The 26,912-nt window shown below is 31.7% G+C and overlaps 1 protein-coding gene across 1 annotated transcript in view; it reads right to left on the reverse strand.

Moving 5' to 3' along the window:
* Positions 1–26,912, reverse strand: part of NT1 (Neurotrophin 1) — a 30,196-nt gene that overhangs the window by 1,773 nt on the left and 1,511 nt on the right. Inside the window, exons 2-7 of the mRNA XM_068774542.1 lie at positions 9,579–9,919; positions 8,203–8,239; positions 6,173–6,350; positions 3,632–3,824; positions 1,571–1,720; positions 562–732 (exon numbers count right to left, since the gene is read on the reverse strand). Coding sequence (XP_068630643.1) covers positions 562–732; positions 1,571–1,720; positions 3,632–3,824; positions 6,173–6,350; positions 8,203–8,239; positions 9,579–9,919 — 1,070 coding nt within the window. The remainder of the gene's footprint in view (positions 1–561; positions 733–1,570; positions 1,721–3,631; positions 3,825–6,172; positions 6,351–8,202; positions 8,240–9,578; positions 9,920–26,912) is intronic.

The raw sequence follows: 26,912 nt of genomic DNA on the forward strand, positions 1-26,912 counted from the left end.
TATCAGTTATTGTGAGGTATATGTAACCTTTCTAAAAATCAATGGTTCATAGAAATTATAAACAGCGTTATGATGATGTAGCAAGAAATAGAACAATTTACAAAATATAAATTACTTCTTATTAAAATTAATTTTTGTTTACTGTGTGTCCTTGCAGACTTCGACAAAAGAGTTGGCACGTCGATTTCCAATAGAAATAATCTATTAATGTTATAATAAATTATTAATATGGTCATAAAAATAAAATATTCGCAAGATTTAAAATCATAATTAAATAAATATGTAATCAATTAAATGATGATCAATTAATTTCATTTCAGAATAATGACTAAATGTCTAACTAATCCTTTTATACGGAGCGGTTGAAAAGAGGTGTAAAGTTTTTTCAAACCAAAGAACTTTACACTTATCCCCCTTAAAGCTTTTACACCTAGAAATGTGTGGAGACTTTGTGTAAAAACAAATTTTAAGTGTAACTTTTGAATTATGGGATACTGCCGAATTTAGTGTAGATTTTTCTCTGCAAAAAAGTATTGTTGTAGTAAATTCGGTAATACTCACAAACATTTTTCAAGACGGAGTGTCTGTGTGTGTTCTCCGGTGTTGACGATATATTTCCATTGACCTGATGTCGCTCGTGCTCGTTGAGGTCTAGCGTATTTCACAGTGCTCGGACACATAAAGCCTGCTTCGCCTGCACTTGCAAAGTCTCTATTGGCTGTGTCGCCGCGTCTGAGGAAGTAATTATCTATCATAGCCGACAATTTGCAAAGATTGAAAACAATTGGAGCGACAATAACGAAATATTGCGGTTTTGATTGTGATAAAAAATTTATTATGCTATAAAACAGCTAACATAGATTTATTGCGGTGAGCGTTTTATAACCACAGATTACTAAGATCGGATTATAATTTTTTTAAATTGTTAATTTCATATCTGTTTTATTGAAGAATTTAAATATCGGAAAATATTCAAAGTGAGTTGCGGATTTTCGTAGCTCTTCTTCAACCAGAATTCGTATTGGTAAATATACACACATGTGGAAAGGGTCACGTTCCAAATAGAAATACGTCGTAAAGTACAGGATTACAGAAATATAAAAACACAATTATTAAATCAAATTTAAGTTTCCCAGTACCTATTGTACTTACATGAGTTTTGTTGTCTATGTTAATAAAGTTATTTTCCCAACAATAGGTACTCAAATGATTTGTTGTCTATGTTTAAAGTTATTTTTGTTCTTTTTATTTTCAGCACATATGTGCCCACTGCTGGGCATAGGCCTACCCCAAAATACACCTCGATTACAAGTCTTGCGCTGCCCGCATTTAGCGACTTTCTGCGACATTAACAATGACATCTGTGTACATAGCGGGTAGGCCCACCTTTGGACCACAACGACCGACAGCTGCACGATCAATACGCACCGCTCGCTGCTACTACAGACTAGCAATGCTGCGAGCTAAGTCCGAGACTTTGGTTCCTTTGTGAATCTCCTCATTGCTGATTCAATCTCACAACGCTTCCTAATCAAATTTGAATCGGCGAGTGATATAGTACTATAGATACCTGTTAGATACTAGATAATGATCTGCAGTGTATTTAGCTTCTTGAGCCGCTGTAATGCCATCTACCGCACCTTCGCCGGGGTCTTTGAAGTCCGCCAATAAAGCTCCGGCTGCTGCTTTATTCCGCCTTATGGTTTGTATAATAGCTTCACTGAAAATAATATTAATAAAAAATTAGAAACATTTCCGATTACCATAAAGCATCGCCAACCAGCAAGAATAGTGCAATTATGATAAATCCACCCATTGATATCTTTGAGGCAAGCCTTGCAGTTTACAACCATGATCTGAAATAAGGACGACGACAACGACAAGGACTGGCTAAAATAAGGCATAAGGCTTCATGCTTTCCCAAAAATAAAGTACGAAGGAATTGATCAAATACAAAGACTGTTATTAGTGATGTAATGGATTTGCAATTTAATTTTGACACTAATCAAAAATACATATATATTGTCAACTGTCAGCCCGGCCTTAGATCGCGTATGTGTTTATTGTAAAAGTGCATTAAAATATACATGATTCATGTTTAATTCAAACAAAAAAGTATGTGTACACGTATATACGGGGTGATTGTTTATAGATGTAAAAGCTTTGAAGATCTTATTGTACACCTTATGTAAATTAACGTATAGTACATCCTATCTAAAATAAATATTTTCCGAAGTAATGAGTAAAGTAATAATAATATAGTAATAAAAATAGTTTACAAACATTTCTCAGTTATATTATTTTTTTTATTACCTATTTGCCATTGCAGATTTTGTACTGTTTAAATATATTGGCCAGTCACATTGTAATAAAAAATATAACAATTTATAGAGGTTGATTGGAAATAGGTGTGAAAGCTTTTTACTGGCAAACATGTTAAACATTCATTCCTTTAAGGCTTTTACTATTACTAACCGTTTATTAAATTTACAACGTAAACTGTAAGAAAGGAAATTTTATCATCTGTATTCATTTAAGTGGGTCACAAACTGCAGGTCAATTAACTCTTTATTTTCTGCCGTCATACACTCTCACTTTTACCGGTTTTTCGTCAAGTTTGCGACGGCTATTTACTCTTGCTTTCATTGCTATGTCCCAGTCGAGGAAGAGCCTTGTTATTTTTTGTTATGTTAACATCATTATTTTTTGTGCGTTTGGTTATTCGAATTTTTTAACGGACTTTTGTGTTTTATATAAAATCCCACTACTTTACATTACTTCAATGGTTCTATTTGATTAACAGTTTTATAAACACCGAACAGGGTGAGGTGTTCATGCAGTAGAGAACAAAGAAAAATAATTATTATTTTTGTAATATTTTTTTGTATGCCGTTCGTCTATCACGACTCGCCGTATTAAAACAGTAAGGGTAAATGATTTCGGTCTGATTAAAAATATAAAAACCAGAAAGAAAAATGACTTTTACCAATTAACACAATTTTCACATAATCACACCTTTATAATGGAATGAATGAACGGTCTGTTTACATCGTTGGCGTTTCGGAATAGGCCTCCCATAAAGATCACTACAATGATCGAACTTGCGCTATCCGCATCAAGCGACTCCCATCGATCTTGACCATGTAGTCGATCCATCTAATGTAGAGTTCCCCAAACTTTTTTGTGTCGTAGACCCCTTGCTGTGTTTTTCCGTGTTGGGTAGACCCCCTACTTACCTAAGCTCTGATATTGCGACTCTCAGGTTTTTACAAGTTCAAAATGTATTGCGATCACAAAGCGAATACCAACATCCTACAACTTACACAATTTTATAAACATATATAATAAATTTTTTACTTCATAGGTACTTTTATAAATAATGTAAATGTTTTGATATTATAGGATAGTATGAAGTAAGTAAATAGGTACTATCAGTGTGAGATCCACAATTGTGGACCCCCATTTTAATTTCATGGGCCCCCAATTTTTTTTTCGTTGACGTAGACCCCTTGCAGGTTGTCATAGACCCCTAGGGGTCGATATAGACCACTTTGGGAATCACTGATCTAATGGAAGGCCAAGTCACGTCGCGTCTATCAACACGTATATATATAAGTAATTATAAACTAACGTTGGATAATCTTCAGTGTGGAGACAGACGGTGTTAGTGAACAGTTCACAGTTGGCCTGCTCGCTCGGTGGTGGTGGCTTTCGGGAAGGGAACGGTCTTCTCCTGCTGATTATGTTCGAAGGTGGAGTCTCAGCTGTGGTGCGACGAGGCACTAAAGGTTTCGGGTTGTATGATCCTCGCCTTATTACGTTACCTGTAACATATAAAACATATATAAAGTAACATTTTTAAAAATAAATAATGTCGTTCTGGTTACACTGTATTTCAAATATATATAATTGAACTAACCAACACAGTGTTATATAAACACCACATAGCCCTGCCATATTTGTGGTGTTTTGTTTATATCAGAGTATAAAGACTCGGGTTTACTCAGGATGTTTCTATGAGATCGAATCAAGAATGAGGATTCCCTCATTCCTTTTCACATATCTATGTGGACGTACGAAAACTGAGATAGCCCAGTGAATTGGTAAATTAAAGTGGCTGTTGGCGGATCACATAGCGTGCGAAATATATGGCTGCTGTGGTCTAAAAGGTTCTGAAGTGGAGACCACGGATTGAAAGGCGCAGCATAGGACGTTGTACCACAAAGCTCACCTTTTATCGATTGATTTGAGACGATCTTTGACGTTTTAAATTGAAAATCTTTGAGGGACATCGACGCAGACGCCGAAACCTTGTTTAATAAACTTGTTAAATTTATTAAATGATTATTCATAGATATTCACGGGAGTGTATTGTTATACCGTACAAAGTTGCGCACGAAAAGTTAAATAGAAGTAAAAGATTTATTTTCTTAAATCATGACAGAGTTGTTGTTGTCTATTGGTTTTTAAATCAGGATCTAATAAGTTTTGTCATTTTTTTTTTCCTACGAATTTATTCTTAGAGAGTTTTTAGCTCCTTTATTTAGATTACACTCCCATCTGACACACAAAGAAGAAACTAATAATCTAACAAATAAAAGTATTTGTTTCATTTGGTATGTCTTGACAGAAAGAAAATAACGTTTTGTAATTTATTTCTTTAATTTATAAATTAATAAATATCTCTCCATTTATTTTATATTTTCATGTACCACAAAACTTAAAGAGACTGAGTGTATTACTGCACTGCAATTGCGTGAGCCTCCCACAAAGTTATCTGTCTATAACGGGGTGCATTGTGATTGCCACGCTTTGTAGGCGAGTTGGCCACGCAGTGTGGTATTATAAGAAGCTGCTACCCATCCTCTGGAAACTTGTTTGTGAGCAGTGGCAAGCCTTATTGCACATAGTGTGAATTATATGAGATTGCATCCTGCTCTTCGAAATCTCGATCTACAATCGCAAGACTCAATCCCCTACGGCTGCAGCATAGTCATTGTCGTTTATTGTAAACCGGCTCGAAGCACTGAACTGTTACCATTTTAAATGAAATTTAACAATTCCTGATGTGTACATTATATTTAAGACCATGTAAATTAGCCAACAAATCAAGTTCCACATATATTTCGGTCGCCTAAAAAGTCTTAAATGCTATGATAAGATTTATTTAAAAGTATACTTTTAATAATAGATTTACTATTAAGAAAAGGAAGATTTGAAATATCTTGTAAAACTTTATTACGTACCACCTGATGTAGACCCCATGGATAGTATTTGTTAACGTTTTTAAGACGAAATTTGGACGTCACGAGTTTAGTTTTTGTATTTACCATCACTATTCATTTGTCGTCACTATTTATTGTACATTTATAATTTTTGCATTTATCTGCACTATTCATTTATCGTCACTATTTATTGTATATTTATAATTTTTGTATTTATCATCACTATTCATTTGTGGTCACTATTTATTGTATTTTTATTGTTTTTGTATTTATCTTCACTATTCATTTGTCGTCACTATTTATTATATATTTAAGATTTTTGTATTTATCATCACCATTCATTTATCGTTACTATTTATTGTACATTTATAATTTTTGTATTTATCATCACTATTCATTTGTCGTCACTATTTATTGTACATTTATAATTTTTGTATTTATCATCACTATTCATTTATCGTCACAATTTATTTTTTTATTTTAAACTATAGCGCATAAATGATATGGTATTAAAAATGTATTGCGAAGCTATCGTTAGGATGCCGATGAATGATGAAGCTGAACCACTTATTGCTGTTCCATATTAAGCTTTGAACTACTTACCAAAGGCAAAGTATTACCTATTATCTTAACCAAGCATTTAATATGAACCTGTTTACTTTTTCTTGAGACATATCGTATTTGTTTTCTTGACGGCTGGCTGATGCTTTGTAATAAAGGTCAAGTGCTCTCTTAGAAGTCTTAATTAGAGATGGTGGTCCAGTTTGTTACTGAATTGATTAATGCTGTTGTAACTCTACTAGTGGCTGTTATTAATCTATATGTGTTAAAGTTTTATATATGTATGTATGAATGACCAAATCTAAATCTTTTTAACATCATAAAATGTTAAATTTTATTATATACTTTTATTAAATAATGTTTTTTACTAAAAATATAGCTGTTACCTTTACGATCAATAAATCTGTTGAACGATCGAAGTCTTTCAGGAATTGGTAGTTCGTGCAGCGATTGGTTGGTAGAATCGGCAGTGAGGTCCATGGTTGAATTATCAGTGAGGGTCATGGATCTGCTTCTAGCTTTTTGAGGCTGTTCTGTTGTTGTAGGCGTCGGTTTAGCCGTGATCTGAAAATTCAATGAGATAACATCAAATATTTTTTTCTATTTACATAAAGGGGGCATATTACTGTTTGCAGCCAATGTTCAATTTGAAAAATTTTTAATATTGAAACTATTTTAATAAATCAATGATTAATTTAAAATGCATCCTAAATATATAAACGTTGTCACACGGGAAAAAAGTTACATATTATTTTAAAAAAGTTAAAAAATGAGGATATTTAAGAATTAACATCTTGTGAAATTTGTTTCTTCAAGTCACCAGGATTAGAGACATCGTTTTATACACTGCCATCTTTAATATGGTTAAATCAACTTAAATTTTACCAACTAACGAACTCAGTCAATGTGAGATGCCCCTTACACTTGATAAAGAATTATTCATAACCTGTAATCGAGTGTCCAAGATCTACCATTAAATTTAACCCTAACAGGATTTCACCGTGTATTCTAGACCCAGATTCTACAGGTATTTCTTGAATAACACTTATACTAGCGGGAATGTTGGATAACGATATATTTTTGAACAGGTTTCGTTCGAAATAAATTAAACTTGATTTGTTGACTCTTTTACATGGCTGATATTATGTGTACCTCAAACATTGTTAAATTTAATTTAAAAAGAACGAAGGACTTTCTGACCGGCTCTTTTCAGAAGCTCAGCACTCCGAGCCGATTCTGGCTTACTTCCTATAATGATAAAATAATTGACAATTTAAAAACGCGTGAAAATGCCTACTTGAAAAAAAAATTAAAATTTGAATTCGAAATTTGATTTTATTCCGTTAATTGTCTGTCAGTGCATTCATAGAAGTATAAACGTATATAAAATTCTGCAGTGACAATCATAGACCGGTAAACAAAGCGTAGGTATTTCACCCATGTGAACCTTTTTATAACCAGAAGACGCTGAAAGCAGGATGCTTCTAATCAGTCCTTTTGGAAATCTACATGGAAGGTTTACGTCCACTAGTGGAGGCTAGAGAACGTTTTAAGGCTGGTATGATGATGATTAGCCCAGCCTTCAAATACCATCTACGTGAGAAATCTATGCGAATAAATAAAATTGAAGTGTCCGTTTGTAACATTAAAATAACCGCTTTTTCTACATGCATTTGAAGAAGTAATATAAACGTTACAGCATTGCAGTACAAAATAACAAAATTATTATTTTTATTTTTGTCGGTCTGTCTATTTGCTCCGGCTAGTCTCTGAAATGGCTGGACCGATTTTGACGGGACTTATACTAGCAGGTAGCTGATGTAACAGGGAATAACTTAGGCTATTTTTATTTGAAAAAATCATGTACGAAAATATAAGTAAATAATTTTTTTGTTAAATTCCATGCGAACCAAGTCGCGAGCATAGCTAGTAAATGTCACTATTTTGGTGTATGTCATATCAGTGCTGAACAGATACATTACACCCAGATGTACTCAGACAATATATATAATACGATTATGATACAGATGAATGAAATACTGGAAACGATTTCTTTTATATTAATAAATATTGAGTTATTTTATTTAAAAAAATTATACTTTATATTTACTGTAGGTAATCTAGGTATATAGAGTAGGTATCTAGAATCAAGAGATTATATATCATTAACACACGAATATTATTATTGATGATAATTTGACCACTGTCAAAAACTTTAAGAAAGCTAAAGTAGCCGAGTAGTTTAGGATTACAACTTATTTTGCAAGATTGGAGTTACTTGGATTATGAAATAACTGTAAAAATTACACTGAAACCAACGTGTCATTGGACCAAAGACCTGAGATAGATTGTGTTTTTCGGTACGTGATTTTGTTAACCTAAAGCCAAAATTGGTCAATAGTGTTGTGTCTAATACCAGAGAATTAACAAAAAAATCCATGTCAACTATTTCTAAACTTATTTCCATTCAAAAAGATAAATATATTTTACATTTCATATGTATATGTATGACGTTGTTTTATGAGAAATTCAAAAGTGACTTCCACTAATCCGCAATGAAATGACGCTTCTGTCCTTATATTGGAAAAATGAACTGGTTAGAACAATAAGTAAATAAAGATAGATTAATTCAACTAAATCAATGCTATGATACTTAATGTGCGATGAAAATTAATAGAGAAAGTATTTTAAAATGAGATCGCAGTAACGCGCCACTGTATTTGTAATATTAGATCAACATGATCTTAAGATTCTTGTCTTTGTTAATGAATTTCTTCTCACATCTTTGTCAAGATACGCACCGTGTACAGAATGAGGTGGAAAGTGAAACGAGGTAAAAGTTTTGTACGCAGCTGGCTTTACTTTGCTCGACTTTAATCTCCTTAACCAGTGCCAAGGATAAATATAAGAGTGTTGACAATTTAAACGATTCCAGTCACGGTATTGAGAAGAGAAAATTAAGTTAGTAATGATTATTTAAATTGAGTTGCAAATTAAGTCTTAGCTTGGGTATTAATTGCTCTACTGTTCTATTAAGAATATTGTAAAGGTGAACACAAAAAACTCATCCTAGTTAGTTTTAGTTGAAGGATACCATTACAATAGGGAAGTTCATTTTGATTCTAATTTTTATCAATTTCTATCAAAGTAGTCACTGTAAATGACTTTAAGTTAGTACCTAGATCATAGCATATATTTTTAATTTTATTAAATAGACAGTTATAAACAGTAAGCATATGCTAAACGAAATGTAAGTATAACATTTAAGTTTGATGAACATAGTTTCAAGATAGAAGCGATTTTTAATGTTTCTATAATCTGATTTACTTTCAATGATTTAACTATAAATAAATGAGATTATCAATTACTTCAATGAATATGAAACCTGTCAATACTTATTGTAGTAACAAATTTAAGTTAGTGCAAAAAAAATTAATTTAAAATTAAAATCAATCAGAATCAGATAACGTTTATCCTGCAACAAACAAATTTCATGAATAGGTACTGTAAGTATTATAATAAAAATTAAGTAGAATTATCTGTATTTTAAAAGTTAACGCATCTTTACTCAATGTTCTTAATTTAAATCTTAAAGGATTAGTAAATGTTTAGTGGAATTTACATGTAAATTATGATGTTTTTTCCTCGTCATAATCTCCTAATGTCTATGTAGGTATATTACTTACGCTATGTTCAGTGGATTTGTTCACTTCTGTAACATTTGTAGTAATTGGAATGTTTCTTTGTTGTACTTTGTCTGTAACTGTTGTATTGACTTGTGCAGTTTTTCTATCGATATCTGCGGTGTTGTCTTTATTAGTTTTGTCTGTTGGTAAAGTTCTTTGAGGTCTGATTCTTGTGTTGCGATTTTTTAGAATGAATGGTGACTTTGTGGTTGTGGTTTTAACCGGTTTGAATTCTTCAACGCCCGGATCGAATTCGCCACTGTGCGATGAGTCTTCGATGAATGAACGTTTGGAAAACTGGTTCTGTGGAAGTGTTGGCGGCATTTTTACTTCTCTTGGTTCCTTTCCGGGTCTCACTGCGCGTCGAATAAGATTCGCCATATCTAATAGAATTGGCAGCATCAAATCTGATGTTGAATTATTCTCATTACCAAACATCGATCTCACCTGGAAAGATAAATAAAATATCATTAATTTTTTACGAATTTTAGACTATTTTTAAAATACCTTTATCCAACAGTTAGTATTGCAATAATCACTTTAAATACAGTGTACATTTTTTTTGGCAGTAAACATAAAATAGAGTCTTCCTCACGCGCTAGATAGAACTGTGTACTGGTATGGTGAGATTTTCGCTACAGAAATACATATTTAATCATAGTACACTATTTATATTTAGTTGATATTTCTGCGTAAATGTATTCTTTGTAGTTACTGATGTCGAGTATAATTTAGGTCCAGCATAAACATGCAGTATGCACTGAATAGATATGATTACTTTTTAACGTATATATAAGGTTATGTGTAGCAACATGACAAAAATTATGTGTTAAATTTGTTTGTTTATTCACTAAGGACATATCGATTATGAAATAAAAAAATAGCAATAACTTTATGGGGATCGACCAATCAACTAATAGTACGTTAAATATTAATTGCCAGTGCTGTCTCACTCGCACAGTATTGACCACACGCAGACCTGTGTGAGTTCACCTATCCACATGTACTACACAAAATGTATACATATTGTGGCAAAATAGAGAAACCAAAGGATTTCATCTCACAGCGCGTAAACGACAACCGTATCCTCGTCCGTGCTCGACGCAGTGCCGCACGCACCGGCTACTTCAACCGACCGTCTCCCAGCTACGATATCTATTCAGCTAAAATGTCTTTGGAGGAAAGGATCACACTTTCCTCCGAAAACCAAGTAGGTAACAATTAGTCGTAGATTTTTAATTTATTACCTCGCGGTTTTCGGATCCGCAAGCTCCGAGTTCGAAGAAGCTTTTAAATCTAAAACGGGTAACAGCGTAAAGAACCAATTTAATATAGCCAAGCCAGAGGATTATAGTTCATTAAACCTTTCGCTCCGTGATCTCATGTCAGATGAAGCTGTAAGCTGTAAGCTGCCTTAGGGCTAACGGCATTAACATCATCGAAACAGTCCAGCACAGAAGCCGAAGGGAGTAAGAGATTCAAAGAACAAAGATGCGCAGGTACATTTATGCGCAGGATTAGCAACAATCGCTTTATTGAATACAGTGTAACGAACTTTCACTCGTCGACCTATCTCCTACAACTTAAAAAAACAATTGAAAGTTAAAAATTGTTCATTGAGTAAACTGATTTCAGGTTCATGGAATCCAAATATAAAGTGATTATCTAATCCGGCATAACAAAAAAGCTTATGAACACAATAGGCACTATTATAAAGATGCCATTAACAAAAATCTGGGACAACGAAAGTGTACGCGTTTCACGGTCATGAGAGAATATACTCTTTGATTAGATAAGATGGACTCTTGTTATGTCCATTGTTCTGGTTTTCTAAGGTCAGGAGTTGTTGAGAATAGGTTTTGGCTCAAGTCAAGTGTGAATTATAACCCCGATACGGTTCGCAGTGACGCGGGTCAAGTCAAGGAAAGTGAGGTCAAGTAGACATAAAGATTTTATTACGCTGGGAAAGATTATAAATGCACATTACTATAATGCAAATCAAGTTTTTTAACATGGTACATTAAATTGTACAATTCATTTTTATTTAGTTTTATCAACATATTGTTTATGTTATATTTTCTATCTTTTACAATAGTCTATATGTTATATAACTGACGGAAAGGCTTATTATTCAATAAATGAATATTTAAATGACTAGAGTCCTTGTCTGTGATGTGGATTTATTATTTTGATTTCATTTCGCCTATATCTGATAGTGTATATTTTATATAAGTATTGTGAAACTTTATGAAAAGGTGTCATATTGTTCAGTTTCTTCCTGCTACTTCTCCACAACTATAACATCTTGTGAAGCTGAATACAGTCAAAAATAAAATTAAAAATCATTCAAAACATATTATTACTAAGTTGACGATAAACAAGAGTTCTGTTAAAAGTTTCAATGTTGAATAAATGAAGTTTTATATTTTTACACTTATTTCTGACTGAAACAGATCTATATCAACGTTCTTAAAAGGATCCCATGTTTCTCTTGTTGATCATTGAAAGCACGTCGAACTTTAACCAGCCTAGGAAAACATTCACCGGTAAGAGTACTCAGACTCAAACTCAGAGTACTGCACGAATACAACCAACTCACAGACGTCAGGCCAGAAATTATTTTTTTTATTCTATATAATATATTCTTTATACAAATTTGCAGATTTATGTGATTTGTTGCAGGGTAATGTTTATCAAGTGTAATTTTCTGATTTTGTTTTGCTTCGTGTTAAATTTTATGATTATTTTCGTCTTAAACCACTTTATTATGCTTCAGCTTAAAGATTATTTTTTACGTAATGTTTGCCGTGTCTAATGTAAACATTTTATACCATATTTACAATCCTAACTTGTATAACTTTTCTTAGTTTAAAAATAAAAATGAATTAATTTAAAAAACGATTTTTTTTTAGATCAGGTGGCAAAATTGCCCTGAAAGAAATAAATACTCATATTTACTTTCCCATACATTATTATGAATATTATAGATATAATAAACTCAACGACCTTTATTCATTAATCAGATTCTTTTAAGTAAAATGTTTTAGATTTTTTATTGCTATAGAAGTTTTTACTAAAATGATTCACTCATTTCAATAGACTTGCAGCCAAAATGCTTCACCGTTTAAATATCCATTTATCCTGATATTTGTAGTTGTAAGAAAATTACTATATTATACAACACGCAAATGTTATAATAACATACAAGTTATCATTACAAGTTTTTTTATATAACAGTCAACGTGTTATGTTAATAAATTTATTTAGAACGTGTTTGCAAACTAGAAATCGATCTTAAACGTTTAAAATATTTAATATATTGATTATTTTTATTTTGGTCATTAATTTTACTGTACTTCAATTGTTTGACAATGTAAACACATCCTTATAATTTTACTGCAACTAAGTGAAAGAATTGCGCCCATTTGTAAATTCTGTACCCACGTAAGCATCAGTCAATTACAGAAGTACATGAGCGGTAGAAGAGATTAACCTCAAGCCGTCTGCACTGTATTTGAGATATTTGTCTCATGTGCGTCGTGTCAATCGCGCCTTCACTCGTCTCACCGTTTTCAGCCCTCACACAAGACATTCGTGACTAGAAGTTCCGTACATAGTAAGGTATTGTAATACGTAAATTATTTCCAAGTTTAAAAAGTTCTAAGTTGAAAGATACATTTGTGTATATCTTTTTTGCACCCTGCTAAGTGGATGTATGATTTTGTGAAGGTTTCGGGATGTGGCTGGAACCGAATAGTGCTAGCCCAGTCATCGGATCAAATCTTTACGAAAAGTACGTCCCTTCCAGTACGAGTAACTACTGACTGATTTAATGATTTATTATTTTCATTGTGACTCTTATGTATGTATTTTTGTGGTATGTATAATCATAAACGCTTATGTAAAGAGTTTATTATAAAATGAGTGGCTTTAATTAATTCTAGAAAGAATTTATGTAATTTTTTTCGAATAATAAATAGAGTCAGGATGTTGATGATATCACTTCCGATGCCGATTCGAGTTACTTTCGCTTTGGCATTCTGAATTGAAGCCGTAACTAGTTGTTACTGGTTCATTTTATTAAGCGTGCATTCGTGTATCACTTTAGCAACGGAGAGCGGGTTAGGTATCATAAATGCTATAGAATGTTTTTGCATTAAATAATAGATCATTGTTATATAATGATATTATTGAACTTGTGAATTTAAATTTGTTTTTGTATGTAAAGTATTCTATTGCGGGCAATACTGATGTAGAGTAATGTACAGACACATTTATTATTATTATGATATAATCATCAATTTTATATCGCATTAATGTTTTGTGTCACTGCGTAGTGGTGATATACTCAGATAACATATGTAGAATTGCCTAGAGGTATACCAAAACTTATTTTTGATTATTTTAAATCTATTTTAAGTTTATCGACCTATATATCCATAAACGATGAAATGTATGTATTTTAAAGCTAAACATGTGTCATATAAACATCGACTCTATTACATTTTTCTGTTTGGACTATCGCTGCTTACCAAATGGCATTTGTACAATCCGCGAGTTTAGAGTGGTAAGGTGCAGAGAGCACTATACCTACGACCTCTTTTATGACAGCAAGTTAGAAGATTCCCGAAGGAATATAGGCTCGGACCGCTTCATACTACTATTTTACCAGACTAGAGGCCGGGCACTTAAGTAGTTTTAAATAAACACTGGAGTAACTAGATTTAAAAGCCTCCACGAGAGGACCTCGGCTTCGATTGTCACTCGCTGTTAATACCTGCTTAGTGCTCCGACAAAAGACCGAACCTTGGCTTTATCAATTACTATTTCCTGACTAATATCGCTACTATTATTTCAGAAAGCATTAGCGCTAGAAGTAGCGGAATTAACTCCAGCAACGCTTCTCTCCTTCTACGATTCGGCCTTGTTTCTGACGAGGCTAATTTATTGTCGAAAGACTATTATATAGTCGATATAAGTACAGGTTGGTTGGTTACAGGTAAAAACGCTTTAAAAGTTTTTACACTTATTTATAATCAAATTCTGCAATGTGATCACTTTGAAATATGTTACATTAATATATTTTTAATATTGGAAAATGACAAGCCAATAACTTTTAGCTGTACAAAATCTGCAGGGACAAATAATCAATAAATTACTTCGATATGTTTGCAAACGCTTTTTCTTACTATATTATGATTACGTTTTTATTATTTCGGAAAATGTATATTTCTGAATAGGATTTTCGAACTCTGCAGAGATACTTAATAATTTTATTATTTATTTAACCAGATTTTTGAAACATATTTTCTTATTGTATTATCATTACGTTATTTACTATTCCTAAATCTTAGATTTTTAAGTTGTACCATATAGCTCTACATTTTTAACTAATCACCCTGTATATATACATATAGATACGTGCTAAGCGGCCGCAGGTGATTTACCGACCGAGCGCGTTCGAAAGGAAGGCAATAGCCAGGAGTGACTATTAATCATCTAATAATACAGATTATATATATATATATATATATATATATACATACAACATATAATTCGATTCATGTGAATTTTGTTGAGCTCTCAAATTTATAGATTATGTCTTTTATAGATATATGGGACAGATCGACATTGTAAAGATTTTAAACATACAGGTTTACATAAATTACTATTACGGATATGTTACGGAATAACATATACCACAGGATGCGAATGGTTTTGCTATACAAATGTTGTCTCAATTCTCATATAAAAATGCAAGATATTACGCAACAAAATTACGTATATTTATTTAGAAAGTCTACACCAACTCTCCCCGTGTGATAAACTGTGCTAAATATTTACATGAAGTTGATAGCGGCGTGTTATAAAGAGATATCAATTCGTAACAAAGGAAACCAACATATTTTTTAAAAAAAAAACGCAGTTTTGAAAGAGGATGGACGAGGGTTTTTAACCTATCAGCTGATTGTAAATAATACGGAAAATAAGTATTGTCCTAGTTTTTATAATACAAAACCTTAGTATTATATTTCTTTTTAGTCCATTGACGCCCACTGCAAGGTCTAAGCCTCCCCCAAAGAACGCCGATCGGACCAGTCCTGCGATCCTCCGTGTGTACCGCCTCGTGGTCGCCACTTGAGAACTTTTCAGCCCCAACAACCACCTCAGACTGCCACTTTAGATGAGCAATTCTTTTATGTATATCATTGATTACATTATAAATTGTATTATATACATTATAACCATTATTTATATAAATTATCTCATCAATAGATCAGTAATTTTGTCCTAACAGTATTAAAAATACATGTTAAAAATATTTTAAATCTAATTGACACAATCATTTTGTTTTTAAATTGAATGTTATGAATATTATATGTTATGAATTGAATATTACATATATTATTTATATAAATTATCGTATTAATAGATCAGTAATTTTGTCCAAACAGTATTAAAAATAGATGGTAAAAATTATTTTAATCTAATTGACATAATCATTTTGTTTTTAAATTGAATGTTATAAGTATTATATGTTATGAATTGAATATTATATATATTATTTACTTAATTTATCGTATTAATAGATCAGTAATTTTGTCCTAACAGTATTAAAAATACATGTTAAAAATATTTTAAATCTAATTGACACAATCATTTTGTTTTTAAATTGAATGTTATGTATGTAAACTTTTTTATGACACCTAAACCAGCCAGAAATAAATAGTCAGAAAAGATTTTATTACTAGTTTATAAATACTATTTGTAAAAATATTTTTCTCGATCAAATAATTTTAAAATAAAAAAGTTTATATATATGAATAGTTTGGCAGCAGGTGAAAAGATTTTAATACTTTTGTATACCGTTTTACAATATATACTTAACTAAGATTTGTGCAAATTTAGATAGACATAAATTTTAGGAAAACTAATAAGTAAAAATGTAACCAAAGAAATAAATGAAAGAGAGAATCAAATTGTCATTTCTACCTCCTTCGACACAGATGTTGAGAATGCTTCGAAGTGTATTAATTAAAGAAATAACTAAAAATTTCTCACGTGTAAGATTCTCATAATTGAGTACACACGCATACGCTCTCGTCACGCATGTACATGCATCTTAAAGGAAGCTCGTAGATATAATTGAAGTTGTTAAACACCTTTTCAAATAATTTGATTGATAAATGCTTAGTCAGTTTTCTTATTTCCTAAATTTAACCCTTACCATCCTATGCTATCCTGGTACTGCTATGTACTGAGAATGCTTAAATGAAAAATAACAAAAATGTTTAATACTAATTAATCAATCTATTGTATTTTTTTCCTATGTTGGTTAAGCTATGTTTTTTCTTTACTATCTTAATTTAGCCTTTATTTACCAATTCTTAAGAGTTACAATCATACCGCAATGCTATGCTGTTCTAGTACTGCTATATACTGAAATTGATTGTTTCATAAATAATTTGTAACCTCGTAAGTACGAGTATAATTGAAGCTGTTAAATAAACATTTATTTAATAATATTAATTGTTTTATTATTTAGTATTGGCTACACTTTTTTTCAATTGTAACTGTTTATTATATACCTACCCATTACCATCCTACTGCAAAGCTATGCTATCCTGGTACTACTATATACTAAAATTGATTAACTCCTCAACAATTTGTAGCCTGATAAGGTAATTGATATATATATTATTAAACTTTATTTAAGATAATATGATTCAATAGATGATATTGTACGTAAGGGGCCCGAGGAAGATCCAGGAAGAGTTAGCTGAAATGTCTACAGACAGACCTCAAGAGTATTGACGGTAAGACATATTGGCAGAGGATAGAGCGAGATTAAAGAAGACCATGAATGAGGCCAAGAATCATAAAGGGGTATAGCGTCACCGGAAGAAGAAGATGACAGGTATGTAAATGCTTAATCTAGTTGTTTACCAACTCTTTAGAGTTGTTACCATTCTACTGCAAAATTATGCTGCCCTGGTACTACAATGTAACGAAATTGATTAATAAACCACGTATTTTTTTAATCCCCGATAAAAAGTGCTTACAAATTTTAGTTTTCGTTTTAAGTATAATAAACCTCTAAGAGCAGGGAAGTTTTCTAACCTAATTTGAATGAAACACGATTGTATAAAGTTAACCGTGTGGTTCTTCCACACGGAACAATTTTCTTTAAAATCAAGTAATTGATACATCAGAATAAATGCACCAATAAAGGTATCGCATCAGTGAGTCCTTTTAGCGACGTTTATCAAAAAAGAATTATGAGTAACTGTGACAGTTTAAATATATAAAAAAATCATTAATAATAACTTGAATTTCTATATTTATAAATGAAGTACAGAAATAAATATAACTCGAGTGTTAAAAAGAAACGTAATAAAGAATAACACCGTGATTATAATAGATAATATAAATTATAAATATATGATATGATAACTAAAAAGTAATATTAACGAGTCAATGCATTGATGTGTGTATTCATATTAGAGCAGTGATAGTCGCGGGTTCGATTCTTGACACACATTTTTATATAATTCACACTTTGTGAAATTATTCAGGAATGCCACTGCTTACAAGTTTCTAAAGGGTACTATGCCTTGCAACCGACGTCAATCGACTGAAAAGAGATGTGTACTCCGCCATTTTTTAGTAATCTGTGCATTAGTTATAATTTATTTAGTACTTTAGTTCGTTCTGTTTTTAAACGGTTTTATTTAGTTCGACCCCTACGGAATTTGTTTATTTATTTGGGTCAAAATTAGAAATTTAAATTTAAACACCTTCCCGTTATCAGATTAAACTAAAATTTGGTACATACATTTAATTTAGATGACAATACAATATAATAAAATCAATAACATTATAAATATAATATGGCCGCCGATACAAAATGGCGGATTACGTATTTTTCCTTAACCCCCTCAATATGGGTATCAAATAAAAGGGCTACACTAGTAAAACACGATGATTATGTCAAAATTTACAATTCAAGATGGACGCCGTTCCAATATGGCGGACTAGGTACATATTTTTCCACAACCACCACAATATGGGTATCAAAAAACCGTTTAACTTAAAAGTTTTTTAATTGTATTTATATCTTTACCCTATTATTATTAATTCATACATTATTATTTATGATATCAGTGTAATTATGTACTGTTTTTATATTTCTCGAGGAAGTTGGAACTGATATATGATGGACGGATATAGTAACATTTTATTGTCTTCCTCCATCTACATACTTTGTTCAGATGAATATTAATAGGTAAAAGAAATCGTTGGTCGCCACTCAAGTATGGCTGATATCTCTGGAATGTATTTTTTTTACATCCGTTGCAAATAGGAGTGATATATTGATAATGTTTAATTATAATTGTAACATTGCGATGATAAATAAAAATGGCTTATAAACTACGAACTAGTATTTTTAAATGGAAAAGGAATGTCTTAATTAAAAACGCAATTGGTTGCGGTAGATCCAACAGAGCGGTCGCTTTTTCATGCTCTATAGATTTAGAAATAACATCATATCGAACAAAATAAATTATGTTTAAATATTTTATATTATATACAAGTACTAATAAACTCGACAATTATTAATAATATAGGTCAATTTATATTGGTACATACTCTTCTTAGTCAGCAAAACCATAATGATATGATATACATCATAATTGTCTATTAAAAAACAATGTAACCTTTTTGGTGTGTTATCGGAATATTTTAAATGATATCTTGTAATTAAGAATGATTATCATAACTGAGAAAAGGAATATTATCAATTCGTTTATTATTACGATATTGAGCAGTGGAAGCCAAGCGATAGGGGACTGGAACTTATCGTTGGTCACAAGTTTGATTCTCGAGACACAATCTTATATAACTCACACTTTGTGCATTAATTATATAATATATAATGGCTACACCTAGTAAACATGTTTCTAAAGGGTTTACAGCAGCGTCCTCTTCGTACAATAAACTACACTGCGATCGCCAAACTGTCTGCCAAGCGATTATGGTATATCCCTCATAAATATATTTACATGGACTTTAGATGTTTCCTTGGAATGGGCTTCTATGAGTTGAATCGACGACTTAATTTTTTTTCTAATATTTACTCTACAAGACTTCAGTAATTATTCATTAGATGAAGCACATAAATCAATAAAACAAATACCATTATGTTGTCATTGTTTTTTAAACGATGTTTTTATTTAATTACATTCTAATATATCTTTTTTGGTTTTGATTAATGTCAAATGTTTGACAGCATGGCTAAACTACATGTCGTTATATTTACTGTTTATTTTATGAGGAAAAATAACTGCGTCTACTATTGTTGCGTTTACTATTTTCCTTGTAATTTTCTCCTATTCTATTCTGCGTGATATTTAGCCTGTTCACAATCACTTCTACTAGACGCTGGGCTGTATCGATTACTTCCATTCGTCTAGCGATCTAATAGTATAACACAAAGAATTAAATTTACATAAAAAACAATAATTTTCGTATTAATGAATAACAAATTCAAAAAAGTGCATATTAGTTATCTCTAAGTCTAATTTGAAAATTATTTACTTTAAGTAAGTAGTTTCAAAGACAAAGGCGACAGAGTAGACGATCTGAAGTTACGCGGTCTGATTGCCGCCGCGCTCGGCACGGTGAGGCGTGGAGTTGTACACTCGTTGCAAAAAAATCTGGCCCCATTCCACTCGCGACTCTCGAAAGAAAGAAACCGCTCTATTGAAAGCCGATAATTCGATCTAATTGAATATGGTTTTCGCTGAACACAATGGCCGTCTATTCTCGAGTCACACAGTGAACCTTTGTTTGAGTTAAAATTAATCTGATTCGAATTTTTTCTTCCCATCGATCAATCGTTGCAAGATTGGGTTTGTTTCTTTACGTTTACCATTGTGCATTTGTTTTTCACATTTATAATTATTTTTTTCGAGCTAGAGTTAAACAATATCATTTTTGATTAACGGATAGATGATTGTAGCTTTCAAGAAAATAAAAAAAACAGCACAACGTTCCATGAACAGGGCTGTGCGAGGATTTCCCTACGAGAGAAATAAGGCGATCCGTAGACAAATGAAAATGACTGACATTTCCAAGCGAATCGCAAGTGGAAATGTTAGTAGGCACACATTATAACTATGACAGAGAGAGACAGATCATTATAACTGATAAAATGCATACAAGTATATACATATATATGTATAAATAAAATATGTATATATGTGAATAAGGATTACAATATAATGCATCATTTTCATTACATATAATGGATCGTCTAAGACCTTTTTTCGAACGAATATAATATATATATATGTGTATATATATATATTATACAGAACGAATATATGTATATATATAACAAAGCTTTTAAGGGGTTAACATAAAATCCATATGCTATCAATTAATGTACGGTACATCCTATCTTAAAATTAATGGTTTCAGAAATAATTAATTACATACATGATATAGTAAGAAAATGTTTTTATAATTCGGAATATTACACATAAAAATTAATTATTGAGTACCTTCTGTCAAATGTTACAAGCCTGTTGTATTTCAAAATAAAAAATAGTTATTTCAGAGTGATTACATTTTTAAGAATTATTAGAAATAGGTGTAACAGCTTTAAAGTTTTTTGACCAATGAGCTATACATTCGCCACTTTGAATTATATGTATGTGGGAACAGTGGTAGCGCAGTTGTACAGGACTGAGAATTGATATCGGTCACGAGTTCGATTCTCTAAGTGCAATCTTATATAATGCACACTTTATAGATAACGATATAGAATTGCCACTGCTTACAAGTTTTCAGAGGATGAGCAGCAGCGTTCTCTGCATACCATAACGCCACACTGCGATTGCCAACCCGCCTTCCAAGCGTGGCGATTATGGTATATGACTCTATAGAGATCTTTAATAGAGGCCGATGACATATACGGGAAGGAAGCCCAAATGTGTTTTATCACTTTTCATTACATTGGATTAATGAAGTTGTAGCTTGAGTAATGTATAAATTTGTGCAGAATATTGTATTTCTATTATATGTTCAATTTCACAAGTAATTGCGTTTGTTTTGTCACTATTATTAAAAAAATATAACTTTCCTACATTCGCAGAATTTTTAATGAATGAGGTATTATGAAAAACAATTTGTACATGCGAAAACAAAAAGCGTTCGTTGTTTACTCGACAATCCTATTAAAGTTAAGTTGCGTCTACAAAATAATGGTTTACGTTTTCAATTCACACCGTAATTGCTGTTCTATTGTCCTATAAGTTGGAAAGTAAAACGTTGCACTGGGAAATCTTTCCCTCGGTGTAAATGTGACGCGAAATTCTATATAAACATTTTTTAAACGCTCACTACTACTTCGGAAACTTTTATAATTATATACTGCCTGTTGCAAAAGTAGAGACGCGATTTAATATATAATAATTAGCATATGGAATACCATATAACGTCACAAGTAACGATCCGACTATTTAGATAAAACATACTAAAAATGTAAAAAGGCAGTCGTTAATGATCTGACAAGATAGGCAATGAATTTATTTGCCCCACATGTCAGTACAACAATGTATTTTATATTACTAAATATTTGACAGTATTGTATTACTTTTATCAGAATATAACACTTACTGTTAAGAGTAAACAATATTCTTTAGGTACTTTTTTGTTATCTGCCAAAGATAATTTTTTTTTATTACAATAAAATAGAAAAAGGACCGCACTCGGAGTTTCGCTGCGAGCTCGAATCAGAGATGAGTTGATCCGTAGAAGTCGTTGGATGTGGAATGCGCAAGATCGGTCATCGTGGTGATCTTTTAGGAGGCCTTACAGTTAGCGTCCATCGGGTTAAAAGAACAAGAAGAATGATGTGGCTAAGTGAAGTACATCCGATTTTTTATTTATTTCAGCAGTCTTTAGAGAGACAGGGATTTAATACATGTTTTAATTAGTATTTAAGACATATTACTAATTCTACTATCTTTTAGTCCTAAATCTACTGCCTGACAGTTTATATAATGTCTTTTTTATTTTTTTATTATGTTAGTGTCATATCTATTATTTGTAATACTATATTTTTTACTCTTATTGTATTTTTTGTTGTTTCAATTCAATTTCTTTAATTGTAATTCTATAGTGTTTTTATAGCCCGGTTAGATGACCTCTCGTACCCCCTCACTTAGTCCATGATGATCCAGTGATTTTTCTTTCAAACAATTTCTTTTTCATAATATGTTATATAGCATTCTCTATTTTTCATCCATTTCAATTTCTTCTATTCTCTCTTTACTCATGCAACATTTTATCATAACTTTATTTCTAATTTTCATTTAAACTTTTCCCTGTTATTTAATATTTTATTCAATACAGGTTTTAATTTTCAATCAAAATATCACCTCATTTTATAACCACAGTTTATTTATTGTGTCTGTATTTTCTCTTTACCCGACCAAGTTTTATCTTATTTAATTACATTTTTTATTACCTTTTCACAATATCTAAAGAAGATGCGACGATTTCCATCATCTTTTATGATTAAAGGAAAATTCTATAATATTAAAGTTATACCAGTATTGGCCGCTCTTTCGAACTTAGTCCTGCTTTGGAGTCCAATTGTCTCTAGGTTCCTGCAAAGCTGATCTATGTTGGCTACAAATTACAATAGTTAGTGAATGTTTGTGTAAGTTACATCTTTATTGGTTAAAGCGCACAGACCGGTATACACAGTGAAAGAAGTTCACTCATAAGGAGGACACACGACCTTGTTAAGGTTGTTGGAGAACATTGAATACTGGCCGCATCGAATTGATCCTTTTGAAAATCATGAAAGAGGCATGCACACTTATGTAATTAATAAAGTGTCAAGGTCCATATTTAATATGAATAAAAGGAATTTATATAAAAATAAATGTTACTTATTATATAAATTAAAAGTCGACACTTAACCAAGCAGTTGGGCCGGCGCCCGCAGCAAACCTGATCGCCGCTTTCTTTCGTGTGTCTTATTCGATTTGAAAGCTATGTTGCGTAAGGCCACGGAATGCTATTATCGGGCTATTATCGATGTTATTCAGATTATAACCGGTAAAATTGGACAACTACGCAGATGAATGGTCTTACGTATTTATAATACATCACCGAGATTTACTTTTCTGATATTTGCATATTACTCTAAAAGTATTTATATTTTTTTAGTACTTTGTTGACACTGAATGTTTTCATAACGCGCCATTTCATTTTATTTAAAATTATATTAGAAAAATAAATCTAAATTTCAATAGTTGTCGGCAATTAATATAAATTTGGTAGCCCAACGATCTAGGACTAAAATAATCGTAGGTCACGGATTCGATTCCCAAGAGACTATCTTATGTAATTTACATCGTGCATTAAGGATATAGGATTGCCACTAACATGTTTCACGAAAATTGACAGCAGCGTTCTCTACATACCATAACACCAAACTGCGATTATGGTATACATATATCCCCATGGATATCTTATTGACAGTTCGTCTCAATTGTGTTGCAATATAAACTCCTATCATATTTATTTCTGTTCTTTACAGCTTTAGAACTAATTTCCCACCGACATCTCAAATATTTTAAATAGGGAGGGTAAGAAGTATACATATACATATGCCGGTATACAGCAATACCTATCAATATCATTTCAGTCGTAAAACGTCTAGTGCTTGACACAGAGCTTCTCCATACTTTTACAATTTCAACGGTTGACAGCGTTTAATTATTGCAGTGTTTTCTGATGACCTTATGAGGTCTTTCCACCTTGTGTGTGGACTTTCCACGCCACACTCCTGTCAACCCCTAAATGGTGGTGCTTAAATATTATTAACATGAAGAATGAAAGATTTTGTGAAGGATATGAGGAGAGAGAGAGAGATTATTTGTGAAGAAAGAAAAAAGTAGAATAACAATTCCGTAAAAAATATTGATACCCGAAATGCAAAGTCCCTGCCCCAAACATGGGACAAACAGGAGAATATAAAAAACATTATCTTGTTACAGTTTGAAATTATCGCAGCTCGTGAGTTAAATAATATGTTCATACTAAATATAAAAATTGTCGCTGTAAACCTAAAACTTTTGTAGTCGTTTAGATATTAAGATAATAACAATACTCTAGAATGGAAATTATAAGTACCGTTAAATAATAAACCGTAAATCAAGACAAGATCTAGCTGCGGTTATAACAATTGATGATTGTTTTAAACGAAGGCTGTTACCGTGGTAACGAAACGATCTGTATCGCGGCGGACTTAAAGACGAATGATTACGTTCATTGTTATTATAAGTTATTTAAGTTCTTTTACGAAAAATATTTTCCAAGCAAATGTTGCAATAGAAAATATTACGCTACATATAATGAGGTCATAGTTCACTTTTGTTTTTTAAGTTGCACTTGCAGCCTAAGCTTGTTATCAGTGTTAGCTCTGTGGTAGAGAACTGAGACATGAGATAGATGGTCGCGGTTTCGATTCCTGGTATGCAATATTATATGATTCACATTTTGTGCATTAATTGTACAGAATTGCCACTACATAAACAAGTTTCCAGAACATACCAAGCGTGACGAATATGTTATGACCACCCAAAGACATCTTTAATAGAGGCCTATGCCTTGCAATGGGAATGAACCAGAGCTTCATTCATTCATTGGGCAGAACTCTTTGATTTCAGTTCAGTTACATAGAAAATCACATTAAAGAGGGGTGTGGATGGCCACTACGAAATCCAAATTTGCCATCTTTTTGACCATTACAAAAATAGTCTTTTGTAAAATTTGAATATCAATTGCTTTAATTGCAACTAAGCACAATATTTTAGAATAAATTGCGGCGGCCAATGGGTTAAACTTTCAAGCGTGATTTCAGACCTTCTATGTTGTATGACAAAATGTTGCCAAAGATCTAGACGACAACTTGACGATATCAAATTAAAAAAATAAATGTTTTATTTCCTCCCTTTATTAAAAAAGGAAGATCAGAGAATCAGGGTTTATAAATAGAATGTATAAACTTTATATCCCTCATTTAGATGACATTTTGTCGAACAATATTTCTTCTATTTTTTGTTATATTTATTAATATATATATATATATATATATATATATATATATATCGTTAGATATATTTGAAAAAAATTATTAAATAAAATTTTAAATATTAAATTAAAGCAATGAGTAAAAAAGGATAAATCTCAATTTTTAGTCGCGCCGGGAATGTAAGTATATGCATTTAAGTTTGTCGTTGGTGAGATTCTTAAGTTGTAATATATAAATTGGTGTCTATAGATATATAGATGTTACTTTACTAAACTGTATTACTAACTTATACTTAGTTTATTTACCAGACGCTGGATATGAAAGATGGAATATTTACTATTCGCACGTTTTGAGTAATAGTAATAATAAACATACATTTTAATAGCCAGAATAAATAAAGTTAATATTTATTAATGTAAGCTCATTCGTCTGTACAATATGATTGATTAAATTTCAAATTAAGAAACTAAGTACACGTGCACTTAAAAGACAGTCTATAGAAAACTATTAGTCTTTATTTACATTTAGTATGTAAGCATCCTACCTATCTTATATAATTGCATTTGTTTTTTGCAGCATATCAGTGAAATATAAGTCGAATAAATTACCAAAAGTTTTTGATATACAAAAATAACCCATGTATAGTTTTAACAAGTTTTTTTCTTAATTTCAAAATATATTATATAAGCTCTTATTGATTATAACCGTTGACATATTCAAATGTGTGATTTTAATATGTATTAAGAAACTATCGCTATTTTTAAGGTGTATAAAATTAATAGTAAACTATAATTTTATTTCTATCGTTATATAAAATTTCTATCATTAAATGGACATAACGAAAACATCTTTATTAAAAAATTTTTAAATCCGCGTTATTCCATTAACAGCGCTAATAAAACATTTAAACAAGTAACAACTGGCTGTCATCTGCCCGATTCATAACACCGCACTGTCTTTTATAGGTGTAATTTCAAAAAATCTTTTCATGGTTCTTTTTAGAAAGTCAAAAAAAACTCTGGCTTAGTTTTAAATATATAAGGCCTATTCTCCGACCTACCTCTTTACAGGTGAAATCTCGAAGAATTCCTCATCAGGTTTTACGTGATGAATGTTATGCTGCCGGCTTAGGTTTTCTTCATCGATATTGAGCCCATGGAAGCAGGAAGTCCGCGAGATAAAAATTATACGCTGACCGATAATATTCCAGTTATAGCATTGACGTTTGCACGAAGAATATACCCGTGGAGGTGTATAGTATTGTAACTTTAGTGCAGGTATAGAAAAGCGAGGACTACTAGACGATCGAGATCGACACGGGTC

The sequence above is a fragment of the Battus philenor genome, unplaced genomic scaffold (assembly GCF_028537555.1).
Source record: "Battus philenor isolate CCGP_79_NKW_IND1 unplaced genomic scaffold, ilBatPhil1.0.hap1 SCAF_7, whole genome shotgun sequence".
NCBI classification, from domain to species: Eukaryota; Metazoa; Arthropoda; class Insecta; order Lepidoptera; family Papilionidae; genus Battus; species Battus philenor.